Raw genomic sequence first — 18,108 nt, 5'->3', positions numbered from 1 at the left:
CCAGGTCCCTCCCGTGGTCTATCTTTCTGTCTAAGTTTTGTTGTGAATTGAGGGGTCCCGAGCCCCCCCAAGAAGGGTGATGAAATTGATAAAGGGGATGGGTCAACTTCTCTATGAGGGGATGGGTCAACTTCTCTATGAGGAAAAACTAAACAGGCTAGGGCTCTTCGGCTTGGAGAAGAGATGACTGAGGGGGAAATATGATAGAGGTCTATAAAATACTGAATGTAGTGGAATGGGTAGACATGAATCACTTGTTTTGTTTTTCCATATATACAAGGACTAGGGGGGATGCAATTAAGCTACTAAGTAGTAAATTTAAAACAATTTGGAGGAAATATTTTTTTCACTCAACATGTAATTGACTCTGGAATTTGTTGCCAGAGAGTGTGTTTAAAGTGGTTAGCAAAGTACGGTTTAATAAAAGGTTTGGACAACTTCCTAAAAGAAAAGTCCGTAGTCCACTATTAAGATGGACTTTAGAAAATCCACTGCTTATACCAGGGATAAGCAGCTTAAAATCAGTTTTACTCTTTTGGAATCTTGCCAAGTACTTGTGACCTGGATTGGCCACTGTTGGAAACAGGATAGTGGGTTTGATAGACCTTCAGTCTGTCCCAGTATGGTGATGCTTAAGTATGCATGTATGTAGAACTATTTTATGTATATTTATTTATTTATTTCATTTGTATCCCACATTTTCCCACCGTATGGCAAGTTCAATGTGTCTTACATATTGCTAAAAAGGCGGTTACAAAATTTAGATTTGTAGAAGTCTAGTACATAATACAGAAGTACAATAAATGCTTAGGTTGATATATTAACATATTGTGAGAGAGGTTAATATTATTGTTTTCCATTTCTGAACTTTTCGTGATGTAAGGTGGTGTGGGATTAGGCAGATCCAGGGGGGAAAGACTTCTTGAAAAGATGTGTTTTCAGGTTTTTTTCTGAATTGTAGGTAGTTTTCTATGAGTTTCAAGTCTTTGGGTAGTGAGTTCCAAAGTTGTGTGCCTATAAACGAGAGGCTGGCGGCATGTGAAGATTTGTATTTTATACCTTTGCAATTGGGGTAGTCAAGGGTTAGGTAGGTTCTTGCTGTTCTCATCACGTTTCTTATTGGTAGATCAGTATGGTCCGTCATGTAATCTGGTGCGAGTCCGTAGATGATTCTGTGGACTATTTTGCATATTTTGAATGTTATGCGAGCGTTAATAGGAAGCCAATGTAAGCTTCTTAGGAGGAGTTTTGTGCTTTTGAATCGTGCTTTTCTGAAGATGTCTGGCAGCCATGTTTTGTGCTGTTTGTAGTTTTCTTATGATTTGATCTTTGTTGCTTACGTAAATACTATTGCAGTAGTCTACATAGGTTAGCACCATGGTTTGGATCATGGTTTGGTTTCAGAATGAATCACTGGGAAAGTAAGGTTTTATACGTTTGAGTTTCCATATAGTGTGGAACATTTTCTTGGTCGTGTTCTTAGCCTGGCTTTCTAGCGTTAGGTTGCGGTCAGTTGTTATGCCAAGATTTTCAAGTGGTCTGAGATTGGGAGGGATGAACCCTGTACGTTAATTGCCGAGGGGGTAACATTATTGTATAGGGACAAGAGAATGAGACATTGGGTTTTATCTCTATTGAGTTTTAATATTCATTGTGGATATCCTGAAAACCAGACTGGGTTGAGAATCTCTGGCTTAAACATTTTGAAATTAACCCCCTTAACCATTGTATATCTGTACTGGGTAACATTGATTTTTTACTGCTGACATGACTAAAAATCACTATTTTCTGGTCTTAGAAGCAGCTACAGTATATAACTAGTGACAGTAGTAGTATGTGTGCCACAAGAATTTTCAGATACTCACATCATATGAATTGCTGGGTTTCCTAAAGTTCAGCATTGATTCTCAACAAAGTCCTCAGGCCACACCCAGTCAAGGACCTCTAGGTACCTCTTCAGGAGGAGACTTGGGACTCAGATAAAGAACCCACTCCATCCCCTGCTCCAGGAGGTGGGCAAGGCAGAAGGGTAATCTCCTTTTGATGGAAAGATGACTCCCCCTTAGTGACTTTGTTCTGCAAGGAACTGAATTATCATATAAATGCAGTGTCCTCAGGTTTTCTCCATGGTGCAGGATCCTCCTGTTTGTAGTAGAGTCTAGCACAGTGATGGCGAACTTTTCAGAGACCGAGTGCCCAAACAGCAACCCAAAATCAAATTATTTATCGCAAAGTGCCGGTACTCATTATGGGCGGGGTTACCACATATGACTCCACCCCTATGATAGCCACACCCCCTACACCAGCCATGGCGCATATAAACAGACATCACTGAAAATATTATACTAGTATAGGAGGAAAAAATAACATGATTTTTTTTCATTATAAATCATTTCTGTAAGCTGTTACAGCTCCAGTATACCCAGTGCAAAATAAGCCAGCAGATGAAAATTCTCAAATTGGACGTATTCTAAACACTAAAATGAAAATAAAATGATTTTTTCCTACCTTTGTTGTCTGGTGATTTTGTTTTTCTATCCATATTGGTCCAGTCTCTGATTCTGCTGCTATCTGTTCTCTTAACTCCGTTTCCAGGTCTTCCTTTCCATTTATTTCTTTACTTTCCTCCTTTCTTCTTCATTTCTTGCCCTCCATCCATGTCCAGCAACCCTCCTCTCCCCTCTAGCCACCCATGTCCAGCCACCCTCCTCTTCCCTCCAGCCACCCGTGTCCAGCCACCCTCCACTCCCCCCTGTCCTCCCTCCCAGCACCAGGCTGCCCTCCCTCCCAGCACCCAGCAGCACCCAACATCAGGCCACCCGGCACCCAACATCAGGCCTCCCACCCACCCAGCAGAAGCACCCAGTAGCAGGCCTCCCTCCCACCCAGCAGAAGCACCCAGTAGCAGGCCTGCCACCCTCCCTCCCAGCACCCAGCAGGCAGGCAGCCGCCGTCCCTCCCTCCCTCCCAGCACCAGGCAGGCACCCTCCATCCCTCCCTCCCAGCACCAGGCAGGCAGCCTCCCTCCTTCCCTCCCTCCCAGCACCAGGCAGGCAGGCTCCCTCCCTCCCACCCAGCACCCAACATCAGGCCTCCCACCCACCCAGCAGAAGCACCCAGTAGCAGGCCTCCCTCCCACCCAGCACCACCCAGCACCAGGCCTGCCCGCCCGCCCTCCCTCCCAGCACCAGGCAGGCAGGCAGCCTCCCTCCCTCCCACCACCAGCCCTCCCTCCCACCCAGCACCCAACATCAGGCCACCCAGCACCAGGCCTGCCGGCCTCCCTCCCAGCACCCAGCACCAGGCCTGCCGCCCTCCCACCCAGCACCCGGCATCAGGCCGCCCTCCCACCCAGCAGCAGCAGGCCTCCCTCCCACCCAGCACCAGGCCTGCCTCCCGCCCTCCCTCCAACCCAACAAGTATCAGGCCGCCTGCCCGTCCTCCCTCCCTCCCAGCACCAGGAACCTCCCTCCTCCTGTGAAATTTTAAAAGCCTACCGTTCCTCGGGGTTAAAGCAGCGTGCAGCGCCGGCAGCGAAGAAGCGCGTGTTCTTCGCTCGGCGCGCCTTCGGCCTTCCCTTCGGTTTCTTAAGCTCTGGTCCCTCCCCCTCATAGGCGGGACCAGAGCTTGAGAAACCGAAGGGAAGGCCGAAGGTGCGCCGAGCGAAGAACACGCGCTTCTTCGCTGCCGGCGCTGCGCTCTGTTTTAACCCCGAGGAACGGGTAGGCTTTTAAAATTTCACAGGAGGAGGGGGGTTCCTGGTGCTGGGAGGGAGGGAGGACGGGCGGGCGGCCTGATACTTGTTGGGTTGGAGGGAGGGCGGGAGGCGGCGAACTATTCGGAGGGAGGGAGCGTGGGCGGACCAGCGACAGGCGCGCGTGCCAAGGGAGAGGGCTCTGCGTGCCCTCTCTGGCACGCGTGCCATAGGTTCGCCACCACTGGTCTAGCATGATGTATGGATGGAATATGGAGGTAATGGTCATTCAGGACTCTGGATGGGCATAAAGGGTGATGCATCAAGGAAGGTAGAGAGGAATACCTGTGTGCAGAAGTTTATGAACCAGCATGAGAGTCTTATATATGATGCTGCAGTAGTGAATGGGTAACCAGTGATTTTGGATGAATAAGAAAGTAAAATGATTAAATTTGATAGCATGAGAGAAAAGTCTGGTAAGTGTGTTCTGAATGGTCGACAGCCTAAACAGTAGTGTTTGAGGGAGACTTGAGTAAACAATATTGCAGTAGACTAGATGTGACAGTAAGAGACCTTATCCAGGAATGAATGGCAATGCTAATTGGACTAAGAAGCAAGACCTTACTAGGGCTGTGATTTGTGGAACTCCTATATGAGGAAAGGCTAAAGAGGTTAGGGCTCTTCAGCTTAGAAAAGAGAGACAGCTGAGGGGGAGGGGGATATGATTGAGCTCTACAGAATCCTGGGTGGACATGAATCGATTTTTCACTCTTTCAAAAAATACAAAGACCAGGGGACACTCGATGAAATTACATGATGCGTGGATGCAGGGGGGCTGGAAGAAAAAGTAATTCATAACGTATGAATGCAGGGGGCTTTAAAAAAACTAATGCATGGTGTGTGGATGCAGGGGGGGCTTTAAAAATAATGCATGGTATGTGGATTCGGGGGGGGGCTTTAAAAACAATAATGCATGGTGTGTGGATGCAGGGGGGGCTTTAAAAACAATAATGCATGGTGTGTGGATGCAGGGGGGGGGCTTTAAAACAATAATGCATGGTGTGTGGATGCAGGGGGGCTGGAAAAAAATAAAATAATGCATGGTGTGTGTGAGTGCAGGGGGCTAGAAAAAAATAGTGGGTACAGGGAGAGGCTGGAAAAAAATAGTGGATTGGAAAAAAGGTGGATGGAGTCTGAGTGCAGGGGGCTGGAAAAAACTATGGATGGGGTGCAGGGAGGGGACTGGAAAAAATTATCTCCCCTGTTTACAAAGCCGCGTGGCAGTGCTGACAGCCCATTCAAAGTGAATGGGCTGTGTCGATAATAGTGTACCAGCAGCCACTAGCTCAACTTTGTAAACAAGGGGGTATAGATGGTGTGTGGGTCTCGGGGAGGGGGGCTGGAAAAAGGTGGATGTTAAGTGTGAGTTTAGGGGGGGACTGGTAAAAAGATGGATGCTATGGGTGATGGGAAAAATATGGATGGTATCTGTATATAGCTGGGGGCTGTAAATAAATTATGACAAACTTGCAGAATTTTGATGTTTTTTGTTTGGGAATGCTGACAGGAGTAAGATTATGTTCAGTTGTGCTTTTTCACTATGTAAAATTCACATACACTTGCTTTTAATTCTTCAGGAGCAGCTCTCTCAGGTTCTGGATGCCATGTTTGAGCACAGAGTAAAACCTCAGGAACACGTCATTGACCAGGGAGATGATGGAGACAATTTCTATGTCATTGAAAGGTGAGAACCGACCATATCCTCTTTCATCCTTTAACCCAGAAAGTACTTCTGTTCCTTTAGGCTTCTAACTCAATCAGAGCCAAGGTTGTTATCTTTCACCATGAACCTTAATTCTTAACTATCCATGAATATTTATTCCTCTTATTTTGTAATTCCTCCTAACTTTTATTGTGGTCATTGTAACAATAATCCTAAGAGCATAAGAACGTAACATAAGCATTGCCATACTGGGACAGACCGAAGATCCATCAAGCCCAGCATCCTGTTTCCAACAGTGGCCAATCCAGGTTACAAGTACCTGACAAGATCCCAAAACAGTACAATACATTTTATGCTGCTTATCCTACTACTACTACTTAACATTTCTAGAGCGCTACTAGGGTTACGCAGCGCTGTACAATTTAACAAAGAGAGACAGTCCCTGCTCAAAGAGCTTACAATCTAATAGAAATAGAAATCTAATAGAAATAAGCAGTGGATTTTCCTCAAGGCCATCTTAATAATGGCTTATGGACTTTTCTTTTAGGAAGTTAACTAAATCTTTTTGAAACCCCGCTAAGCTAACTGCTTTTACCATATTCTCTGGCAACGAATTCCGGAGTTTAATTACACATTGCGTGAAGAAATATCTTCTCCAATTTGTTTTAAATTTACAACTTTGTAGTTTCATTGCTTGCGCCCTAGTCCTAGTATTTTTGGAAAGAGTAAAAAAAAAAGCAATTCACGTCTACCCTTTCCACTCCACTCATTAATTTATAGACCTGTATCATGTCTCCCCTCAGCCGTCTTTTATCCGCTTTAGCCTTGGAAGTCAGCCCATCCCTTTACCATTTTCATCGCTCTTCTCTGTACCTTTTCTAGTTCCACTATATCTTTTTTGAGATGCGATGACCAGAATTGCACACAGTATTCAAGGTACGGTTGCACCGTGGAGCGATACAAAGGCATTATAACATCCTTATTTTTGTTTTCCTTTTCTTTCGTAATTAATACCTAACATTCTATTTGCTTTCTAAGCCGCTGCTGCACACTGAGCAGAGGTTTTCAACGTATCATCAACGGTGATACCTAGATCCTTTTCCTGGTCGGTGATTCCTGACATGGAACCTTGCATCACGTAGCTGTAGTTCTGGTTCCTCTTTTCCATATGCATCACTTTGCACTTGCTCAAATTAAATGTCATCTGCTATTTGAATTCTCAGTCACCCAGTCTCATAAGATCCCTGGTAATTTTTCACAATCCTCTTGCGATTTAACAACTTTGAATAACTTTGTTTTGTCTGCAGATTTAATTACCTCATTAATTATTGCCATCTCTAGATCATTTATAAATGTTAAAAAGCAGTGGTCCTAGCATAGACCCCTGGGGAACCACTGTCTACCGTTCTCCATTGAGAATGTTGACCATTTAATCCTACTGTCTGTTTTCTATCTTTTAACCAGTTTTTAATCCACAATAAAAACACCACCTCCTATCCCATAACTTTCCAATTTTCTCTGGAGGCTTTCATGAGGTACTTTGTCACATGCCTTTTGAAAAGCCAGATACACAATATCGACCTGCTCACCTTTATCCACATGTTTGTTCACCCCTTCAGAGAAATGTAGTAGATTGGTGAGGTAAGATTTCCCTTCACTATATCCACGATGGCTTTGTCTCATTAATCCTTGTTTATGTATATGCTTTGTAATTTTGTTCTTTATAATAGCGTCTACCATTTTGCCCAACAATGACATCCAGATCATCTCTGGAATCCTTTTTAAAAATTGGTGTTACATTGGGCAATCTTCCGGTACCATTCTTGATTTTAAAGATCCTATATAATAAAAAGCTCACCTTTATCCACATGTTTGTTCACCCCTTCAGAGAAATGTAGTAGATTGGTGAGGTAAGATTTCCCTTCACTATATCCACGATGGCTTTGTCTCATTAATCCTTGTTTATGTATATGCTTTGTAATTTTGTTCTTTATAATAGCGTCTACCATTTTGCCCAACAATGACATCCAGATCATCTCTGGAATCCTTTTTAAAAATTGGTGTTACATTGGCCAATCTTCCGGTACCATTCTTGATTTTAAAGATCCTATATAATAAAAAGCACCCTCAACGTTCTGAAGCTGACTCGGTGGCTTCAGTGAAGGGTTTGAAACATCCGAAGCTCAGGCTCCATCTCTGTAAGCTCTGCCTTTGCGTCAAAACGTAGAGGGCGGGTAAAATGGAATAAAAGAATCGCGCCGCTCGCGTGCACACAACAAGCGTGAGGCTTCAAAAAAAAAAAAAAAGAAAAACTCCACTCGCGTGTCCACAACAAACGCGCCTGCGCAACGCATACACTGTCTCTCGCTCTCACTGACTCTCGCGCCAAACGACTCGCGTTCCCACATCAAATGCGCCTACGCAGTGCATAACCTGCCTCTCGCGCCAAACGACTTGCGTGCCCACAACAAGCGCGCATGCACAACAAATATGCTCAATGTGTCTCGCCGCTCGCACAAAGCACCAGCTGTCATTCAAACACTGACAGCCGATAGTCAACCATTACTTTTAAAAGAAACAGACAAGAACGGTGTGGTGCTGAAAAACGGACCAAATTCTTGCAGCAGACAAAAAGTTTATCCAAGTGAGTGCCCAGACTCAACCACACAGATGCCGCTACACTCTCTCCCCACCTCCCCCCCCCCAACATCATACACAAACTGTCAAACTCCACACACCTCCCCCCCTACCACCACCACCCACTCATATCATACAAAAACTCACCAAAGGAAAACCAGCATGTTTCTGTCTGGCGCACACACACACACATAAATTCCTTAACCCCCCCTTTCCCCAAGCATCATACAAAAACTCTCAACCTCCACACACAACCCCCCTACCACCACCACCCAATCACATCATACAAAAACTCTCCAAAGGAAAAACAGCATGTTTCTGTCTGACAAACACACAGACATAAATTCCATCAACACCCCCCCCCCCCTTCCCCCAAGCATCATACAAAAACTGTGCTATGGAGAAACAACATCTCTCTCTCACTCACACACACACACACACTCCCCAACCACTCCCCTTAATACACAAACTCTAAAACGGAAAACAAACAACTCTCTCACTCACTCAGACACACACACACTACCCCCAACCACCCCCACAACAACATACACAAACACTGCCATCTCTGTCTCTCACTCACAACCACACACTCCCCCCCCCCCCCCCCACACAAAATACATACACAAGCTCTAACCTGGAGAATCAACATCTCTCTCTAACACACACAAGCAAACTCCCCCCCCCCCCCCCCCCAAATCCCACACAACAACATACACACACTCTGCCATGGAAAGACAGCATCTCTCTCTCACACTCACACAATCCCACCCACCCCTTAATACAAAAACTCTTAAGAAGGACATTCAACATGTATCTATCTCAATCACACACACACACACACCCACAGCCCCCCCCCACCACCCCAAAAAAAAAAACCATACACTGATGCTGAACAATGCTACCCTACCCCCCCCCCCCCCCCCCCCCAAGAATGGCAATGCAGACTGGTTATGCAACTCAAACAATCCAAAACAAAACCAAAGCCACTACCCACTCACCCCTCCTTCCAATACGGGGCTAAGGAAAGGGAAGTATAGGGGAACAAAAGCAATTGTCCCCCCTCCAAACACTCTGAAGCGCAGACGCCGCTACCCTGTCACCTCCCCCCCCCCCCCACATCATATACAAACTTTACAAACCACCACCACCCCCATCAACACCACCCACATCATACACAAGCTCTACAAGGGACAATCATCATCTTTCAACGCTACCCCCCCCCCCTAAGAATGGCAACGCAGATTAGTCATGCAACTCAATCCAAAAAAATGCTATAACCAAGCCCCCCCCCCCCCCTCTTCCTTCCAATACGGGCCTAAGGAAAGGGAAATAGAGGGAACAAATGCAATTGGCCCCCCTCAAAACACTCTCAAGCACAGACGCCGCTACCCTCTTCCCCCCCCCCCCCCCACAGCATACACAAACTGTGCAACCACCCTCAGCAACACTCACATCAACTCTCTCACACTTGTCTTCCAATCTTACACTCTCTCTCACTGTAACACCAGCTTACTCCAGCCCGCCTGATCAGCTACCTACTCCAGCTTGCCGCAGTCCGTCGGATCCAGCTTCTCCCAGCTTCTCCCTGCTCGTTCCTGTCCATCTGCACCAGCTTGTTCCAGCCCGCCTGCTAGCTTGTCAGCCATTGACTTACTTGCCTGCTAACTTGTCAGCCATTGACTTACCTGCTCTCCAGTCCATCAATTCCCCCTGCTCGTTCCTGTTCATCTGCACCAGCTTGTTCCAGCCCGCCTGCCAGCTTGTCAGCCATTGACTTACCTGCTCTCCAGTCCATCATTTCCACCAATTCCAAGCCTCCATCAATTCAATCATTTCCCCCTGCTCGTTCCTGTTCATCTGCACCAGCTTATTCCAGTCCGCCTGCTAGCTTGTCAGCCATTGACTTACCTGCTCTCCAGTCCATCATTTCCACCAATTCCAAGCCTCCAATCCAGCTTTTCTGCTCTACCTATCTGCTTCACACCCCAGTCACTACACATACACCTGTTACACCTTAATCACTACTTATGGCCCCTGTCCACATTCTCTTCCTTGCCCTGTCCCTTCCTAATCTTTTTCCCCTCCCCTACCGCTGTCTACCTCTGGAAACCATTGCCCCCCCCATGTCCCCTCCCTTCCCACTCGCTATGGCAATACCCTATTCACCCCCATCCCTCACCACCTCACCATCTCTCTTGTCCCCCTCCTCCTTCCTAGCTCTTAACCTTCAACACTTCCTTCCCGCCATTAACCCATCACCATTCCTCCTACGTGCATCCCGTCTTCGTCGCCCGACCTCCCCCACCCTCCTCCGCACTCTCTTGCTCCTCCTCTTGCTATCCGCGGGAGACATTAATCCTAATCCAGGCCCCCCTCACCTGTCCTCCTCCTATCCATGCAAACGATTCTGTGATGTCTCCAATCTCGTCTCTATTCCCCTCCTTCCCCCCTCTTCCCTCCCCTTCTCATGTGCCCTGTGGAACGCCCACTCGGTCTGCAACAAACTGCCCTTCACCCACGATCTCTTCATCTCTCGTTCCCTTCAAATGCTCGCCCTAACTGAAACCTGGCTCTCCCCTGATGACTCTGCCTCAGTCGCGGCCCTTTGCCATGGAGGTTATCTCTTCTCCCACACTCCCCGCCCAGCTGGTCACGGTGGAGGCATCGGGCTTCTACTCTCGCCCTCCTGTAGTTTCCAACCCCTCCTCCTACCGCAGTCTCACTGCTTCTCATCCTTTGAAGCACACTCCATCCGGCTATTCTACCCATTGTCACTCAGAGTGGCAGTCATTTACCGCCCCCCTAATAAATCCCTCTCTTCCTTCCTTACCGACTTTGATGCCTGGCTTTCCGTCTCTCTCGAACCCTCATCTCTGTCCCTCATTCTCGGAGACTTTAACATACACGTTGATGACCAATCCGACCCTCACGCTTCTCGGTTCCTCACTCTAACATCCTCCTTCAACCTCCAGCTATGCTCCACCACCCCTACTCACCAAGACGGCCATTGTCTTGACCTCGTCCTCTCCTCTTCCGGCTGTCCCTCCAATTTCCACGCTTCAGCTCTTCCTCTCTCCGATCATCACCTGATCACCTTCACACTTCTTCACCCCCCCCCCCCTCAGCCCCATCCAACTTTAACCACTACCTCCAGGAATCTCCAGGCTATTGACCCTCCCACCCTATCCTCTAGTATTTCTAATCTTCTCCCCTCCATCATGTCCTCCAAGTCTATCGACAAGGCTGTCTCCGCTTACAATGCCACTCTCTCCTCTGCTCTGGACACCCTCGCACCATCCACCTCCCGTCCCTCTAAGTGTACTATTCCACAGCCATGGCTGACCCCTTGCATCCGTTACCTTCGCTCCTGCGCCCGATCTGCTGAACGCCTCTGGAGGAAATCCCACACCCACTCAGATTTCCTTCACTACAAATTCATGCTATCCTCCTTCCAATCCTCCCTATTCCTTGCCAAACAGGATTATTACACTTAATTGACCAATTCTCTCAGCTCCAACCCCTGTTGTCTCTTCGCCACCCTTAACTCCCTCCTCAAAGTGCCCTCTGCTCCCACCCACCCCCTCGCTCTCTCCTCAATCACTGGCCGATTACTTCCGCAACAAGGTGCAAAAGATCAACCTTGAGTTCACTACCAAGCCATCTCCTCCTCTTCACCCTTAAACCCTCTCCCTCAACCAATCAACCCAGGCCTCCTCCTCCTCCTTTCCTGACATCACAGAGGAGGAAACCGCGCGCCTTCTTTCCTCCTCGAATTGCACCACCTGCTCTTCTGATCCCATCCCCACCAACTTACTTAACATCATCTCTCATACTGTCACCCCCCTCCATCTGTCATATTTTCAATCTCTCTCTCTCCATTACAACTGTCCCTGACACCTTCAAGCACGCCGTAGTCACACCTCTCCTCAAAAAACCATCACTTAACCCTACCTGTCCCTCCAAATACCACCCCATCTCCCTCCTACCCTTCCTCTCTAAAATACTTGAGCGCACCGTTCACAGCCGCTGCCTTGATTTTCTCTTCTCGATCCACTTCAATCCGGTTTTCACCCTCTACACTCGACAGAAACAGCACTCTCTAAAGTCTGTAATGACCTGTTCCTTGCCAAATCCAGAGGCCACTACTCCATCCTCATCCTCCTCAATCTATCCGCCGCTTCTGACACTGTCAATCATGATTTACTTCTTGCCACACTGTCCTCATTTGGGTTCCAGGGCTCTGTCCTCTCCTGGTTCTCCTCTTATCTCTCCCACCGCACCTTCAGAGTTCACTCTCATGGATCCTCCTCCACCCCCATCCCACTATCTGTTGGTGTTCCCCAGGGATCTGTCCTTGGTCCCCTTCTCTTCTCAATCTACACCTCTTCTCTGGGCTCCCTGATCTCATCTCATGGTTTCCAGTATCATCTCTATGCTGATGACACCCAGCTGTATCTCTCCACGCCAGACATCACCGCGGAGACCCAGGCAAAGGTATCAGCCTGCTTATCCAACATTGCTGCCTGGATGTCCAACCGCCACCTGAAACTGAACATGTCCAAGACCGAGCTCATCGTCTTCCCACCAAAGCCCACTTCTCCTCTTCCTCCACTTTCTATCTCAGTTGATAACACCCTCATCCTCCCCGTCTCATCTGCCCGCAACCTCGGAGTCATCTTTGACTCCTCCCTCTCCTTCTCTGCGCATATCCAGCAGATAGCCAAGACCTGTCGCTTCTTCCTCTTTAACATCAGCAAAATTCGCCCTTTCCTCTCTGAACACACCACCCGAACTCTCGTCCACGCTCTCATTACCTCTCGCCTTGACTACTGCAACTTACTCCTCACCGGCCTCCCACTTAGCCATCTATCCCCCCTTCAATCTGTTCAGAACTCTGCTGCACGTCTTATATTCCACCAGAACCGATACACTCATATCACCCCTCTCCTCAGGTCACTTCACTGGCTTCCAATCAGATACCGCATTCAATTCAAGCTTCTCCTTCTTACCTACAAATGCACTCAGTCTGCTGCCCCTCTCTACCCTCATCTCCCCTTACGTTCCCGCCCGAAACCTCCGTTCACAGGACAAATCCCTCCTCTCATTACCCTTCTCCACCACCGCCAACTCCAGGCTCCGCTCATTCTGCCTCGCCTCACTCTATGCTTGGAACAACCTTCCCGAGTCCTTACGCCAAGCCCCCTCCCTGCCCATCTTCAAGTCTTTGCTTAAAGCCCATCTCTTCAATGCTGCCTTCGGCACCTAACTCTTACCTTTCAGGAATTCCAGACTGCCCCAATTTGTCTGCCCCTATCGGTCTGACTGTTCACTTGTCCTTTAGATTGTAAGCTCTTTGAGCAGGGATTGTCCTTCTATGTTAAATTGTACAGCGCTGCGTAACCCTAGTAGCGCTTTAGAAATGTTAAGTAGTAGTAACTAACACACTCCGTCTCTCTCACAGATACTCACTATCTCTGTCTCACATACCCACACACTCCCCCCCCCCCCCCTCCCACAAAATACATACACAGGCTGTACCCTGGAGAATCAACATCTCTCACTAACACACACAAGCAAACTCCCCCCCCCACACCCCACACAACAACATACACACACTCTGCCATGGAAAGACAGCATCTCTCTCTCACAACCACACAATCCAACACCCCCTTAATACACAAACTCAAACAAGGACATTCAACATCTATGTCTCTCAATAACACACACCCACAGCCCCCCCAACCCCCCCCCCCCCCCCAAAAAAAAAAAAAAAAAAAACATACACTGATGCGGGACAATGCTACCCTCCCCACCCCACAAGAATGGCAATGCAGATTGGTTATGCAACTCAAACAATCCAAAAAAAAAAACCAATAATCAAGGCCACCCCCCGCACACCCATCTTTACAATACGGGGCTAAGGAAAGGGAAGTACACATAAAACAAAAATTTCAATTATTCATTACAAACACAACACAATTATAATAAAAATCACAACACATTCATGGCAGAAAACAAATACCTTGCTAGCGCCCGTTTCATTTGTTTCAGAAATGGGCCTTTTTTTACTAGTAAATTACATATTACTAACAGTAGTTCTGTAAGTTTGTCAGTACTCTGGGATGTATACCATCCATTCCAGGTGATTTGCTACTCTTCCAGGATGGTATTTTTGAACAGCATCCACACCTGATGTAAATTTTTGAATTTTGCAGCAGCTCTTCTAAGTTTTGGGGAGGGGGGTTTCACCGTTCTTCCCATTTTATCACAGCCTCCTTTTTGAAAGTTAAATGCGAACGTATTTGATTTCAAGTATGTACTTACTTCAGAGCTTATATCAATCAGAAGCCATGGCTGGATTTGATGATGGGCCCTAAATGTAGCCACTAGATATTGGCATTGCATGATGACTGTGACACCCTTTTCCTTCATTCTTTCTCTCTACCCACAACCACCAGGGGCTGTGAAAGATGTATTTGCTGTACCCTCGGCCAACCTGACTATCCCTAGTTGGACATATTCTGATGTTTATTCCCTGTTTTTCAATAACATTAATCTTGCTCAGTTTTGTAATTCATGAGTTGTTTTGCAATAGACGTGTAGCTATTTTGAAACTTTCTCCAACTTTGATTTTTATTTTGTGGCTTAGATCCTATCATGGTTATCACAGGTTGCTAGTACATTATTTAAGCAAGACCTTAAGGGTTTTCAGCTTTAACTGTATTAGACGTTTTTGTTAACTGTTTCGTTCAAGGATATCGGTGCTTAAGTACTCAGATTCTACGTTGGGCAAAATAAATTAAATTTGTTCACTGAACATGAATTCTTGTTGGTTAGAAGTAATATGGTTAGCAGACTGGGATATATTGCCTGCTCCATAGTAACATAGTAGATGACAGCAGATAAAAACATGCATGGTCCATCCAGTCTGCCCAATAAGGTAAATCCTTAGTAATATAGTAACATATGCATACTTGATCTTCAGCTGTCATTGCCATTTACAGGGCACAGACCGTAGACGTCTGCCTGGCACTGGCTTAATTTTCAAGTACTGGAGTTGCTGTTGAAGCCCACTCCAGTCCAACATTAGCCATGATCAGGACACAGACCGTAGAAGTCTGCCCGGCACTAGTCTTACTTCTCAACTACTGGATTTGCAGCTTAAGGCCAGCTAAGTTGTTTCCTTTTTTATTTCTTTTTTTTTTTTTTTATGGATTTGATATGCCGTCTTTTTGTGGGTACAGCCAAAACGGTTTACATATATGCAGGTATTTTTTCTGTTTCTAGTGGGGTAAGTTTTGTACCTGGGGCAACAGAGGGTTAAGTGACTTACCCAGGGTCACAAGGAGCTGCAGTAGGAATGAAAACTTAGTTCCCCAGGTTTTCAGCCCACTGCACTGTTAGGCTACTCCTCTACTCCTTTCTCTTTTTAACTAAATATAGAAATCCTTTTTGCTAATACCATGCATTCTTGAATTCCGTTATTGTTTTTACCTCCATCACATCTCAGGGAAGGACATTGCAGGCATCCACCATTCTCTCCATGAAAAAGTACTTCCTAACATTACTTTTGAGTTGATCCCCCAATTTTTGGCACTTTTCTCTGAACTGCTTCAAGTCATGATCCTTAGCAAGGTACGGTCTCCAAAACTGAACACACTACTCCAAGTGGGGCCTCACCAATGACTTGTACAGGGGCATCAACACTTCCTTTCTTCTGCTGGCTATCTCTCTCTGTGCAGCCTAGCATCCTTCTGGCTACAGCCACTGCCTTGTCACATTGTCTCTCCACCTTGAGATCCCCTGACACAATCACCCTAAGGTGTCTCTCCTGAGCTGTGCTTATCAGACTCTCGCCTCCATTCTCGTACATCTATTTTTGGATTTCTGCAAAATGGATTCATGAGATATCTCCTAGATGGTTTGAGCCCCTGAAGAGGTTAAAACGACAATTTAAGATGCGTTGAAAGGTAGTGACATAAAATCTGGGCTTTTAGGGATAGGAAAAAGCAAGGAGGTGATATATTTAAGTACTATTAGAGGTGCTAAGAATTAGTTCTATTTCCTAATTATTGAAACAGCAGCTAACAAGCCAAGAAAGATGTTTGGAGTAGTAAAAGGATTGCTGGAGTTGGAAGTTGAGAGGTGAGGTTCAAATAGAATAACTGAGTAGTGGCAGTGTGAGTTGTTAATAAAATTTGGGATTGATGTGAAAATAATGGGTTGGTTCAGTTGGTATTCCTTAGTGTCCTACCAGTCCAGTCCAGAACCTGTCAGTTATGTTGATCAACTAGCAGATGGAGACAGAGAAAAAAAGTTGTTCTTTGTGATTAGCCGCTTAAGGGTATCATGCAGCCATAGAACATCAGTATTTCTCTGTCTCCAGCACATGGTGGATGGACTGTTCAGCTTCTGGACTGTGCTTCTTAGGCAACTCCTGACCTAATCTTTTCTGTTGTGTGTCAGTTGAGTAGGTGGTTTTCTCTTGCAAAGTTTAAGAAGGTTCCTTGGAGCTGCAGTGACACTCGGTGGTGTCTCCCCCACCCCAAATATCCTGAAGGGATAGTTTGAAGCCCAGTCCTGGTCCAGTTGTTGAACAACTTCCCAGTTGAGCTAAGGGAATTCACAGCCAGAGAGCAGTCATGTTGGGTCCTTCACTAAAGTTTTGATGCTCATCCATTCTTGGAGGCCCTTGGTCTTTTTTTTTTTTTTTTTTTTTTCCCCTGATTGTTTCACTGTGCTCCCCCTCACTGCATCAGTCATACTTTCTTCTCAGCATCAACTACTCATCTCCTCTTTGTACTACCTGCACATTTCTTCACAGTTTCAGCTGTGCTGCTCAAGGCATCGGATATGCTTTTACCCTCAGCGTTAGAAGGAGCACACCTAATGGCATTAGCTACACTTCTTTACATAGGATTAGTAGCGCTTCTCTACAGAATATCTTCTGCACCTGACTTTTGTGAGAGGTTAGCGGTGTGAATAAATTTCTTTTCTGAAGTTGCTGATATTACCAATTTATTTACAGTTATGGCATTAGCAATATTTGAATCTTGGATGGCAAAGGAAAAAGTTTAGAGCAAAGAATAACAAAGCCAAGTGCTACACAATTACAGTCAAGAAAAGAAACTGTGCACATATTTAAAAAAAAGTTTATTAGCTGAATAATGAGCCATCTACCTGAACAGGTAAATAACCCTGCATGGCTAGGTTTTAGCGCTTGCCTTCATCAGGGGCTTCAAAATCTCTACAACAAATAAAAGTAAGATAAATACATAGAAATAAAAGCTTCATGAACAACAAACTAATAATGGAATGCTTATTTAAGTAGACACATAGCAAACAATAAGTGCATAATAAAGATGATAAAACACAATTGTCCGTATAAATCAGAGGTGGGCAACCACAGTCCTTGAGGGCCACAACCCACTCGGGTTTTCAAGATTTCTACAATGAATTGATATGAGATCTTTTTGTATACAATGGAAGTAGTACATGCAAATCAATTTCATACATATTCATTGTGGAAATCTTCAAGATTAGGTTTATTTGATATTCCGCTTAGGGTCAAACCATCAAAGTGGTGTACAGAATCAAAAAACATAATGGTACAATAAAACATAAATCATAAGACAGTACAAATCAAAAAATATAAGTGCAATGCAAAGGCAGAAAAACAGAAAATTCTACTGTAGTTCGACAGGCTTCGACTAGATTAGCCCGTTGCACTCAATTGAGCAAAAATCAGTTGAAACCTGCTTGGAACAGGTGGGCTTTAATTATAGCTTTAAAAGGGAGGGAGTCCAGTGTTCACAGAGCTTGCAACAAAGTTATTAGCCAAATCTCTATTTTGACAAACATCTTTGGCCAAATAATGGCTGCTTTCCAAAGGGATTTGTTAGACTAGTCTGAATCATGTGGGTCATGTAGGGGAGAAGAAGCTCAGCAAAGCGCTTTACTAAAGAGGGTGGCCTAGGATCGTATGGAGCTGTTGTAGTTTTAACAATATGCATGGCTTGATCTGCGGTTTGATATACTGCTATCTTGAAAACCT

General features: G+C 45.9%; 1 protein-coding gene across 1 annotated transcript in view; it reads left to right on the top strand.

Moving 5' to 3' along the window:
* The window catches only part of PRKAR2A (protein kinase cAMP-dependent type II regulatory subunit alpha), a 176,663-nt gene that overhangs the window by 135,558 nt on the left and 22,997 nt on the right, over nt 1-18,108 (top strand). The window contains exon 5 of the mRNA XM_030208076.1: nt 5,332-5,438. Within this exon, the coding sequence (XP_030063936.1) occupies nt 5,332-5,438 (107 nt within the window). The remainder of the gene's footprint in view (nt 1-5,331; nt 5,439-18,108) is intronic.

Source organism: Microcaecilia unicolor, chromosome 6 (genome assembly GCF_901765095.1).
Source record: "Microcaecilia unicolor chromosome 6, aMicUni1.1, whole genome shotgun sequence".
Classification (NCBI taxonomy): domain Eukaryota; kingdom Metazoa; phylum Chordata; class Amphibia; order Gymnophiona; family Siphonopidae; genus Microcaecilia; species Microcaecilia unicolor.
This window is presented reverse-complemented; position numbering and strand designations above follow the sequence as displayed.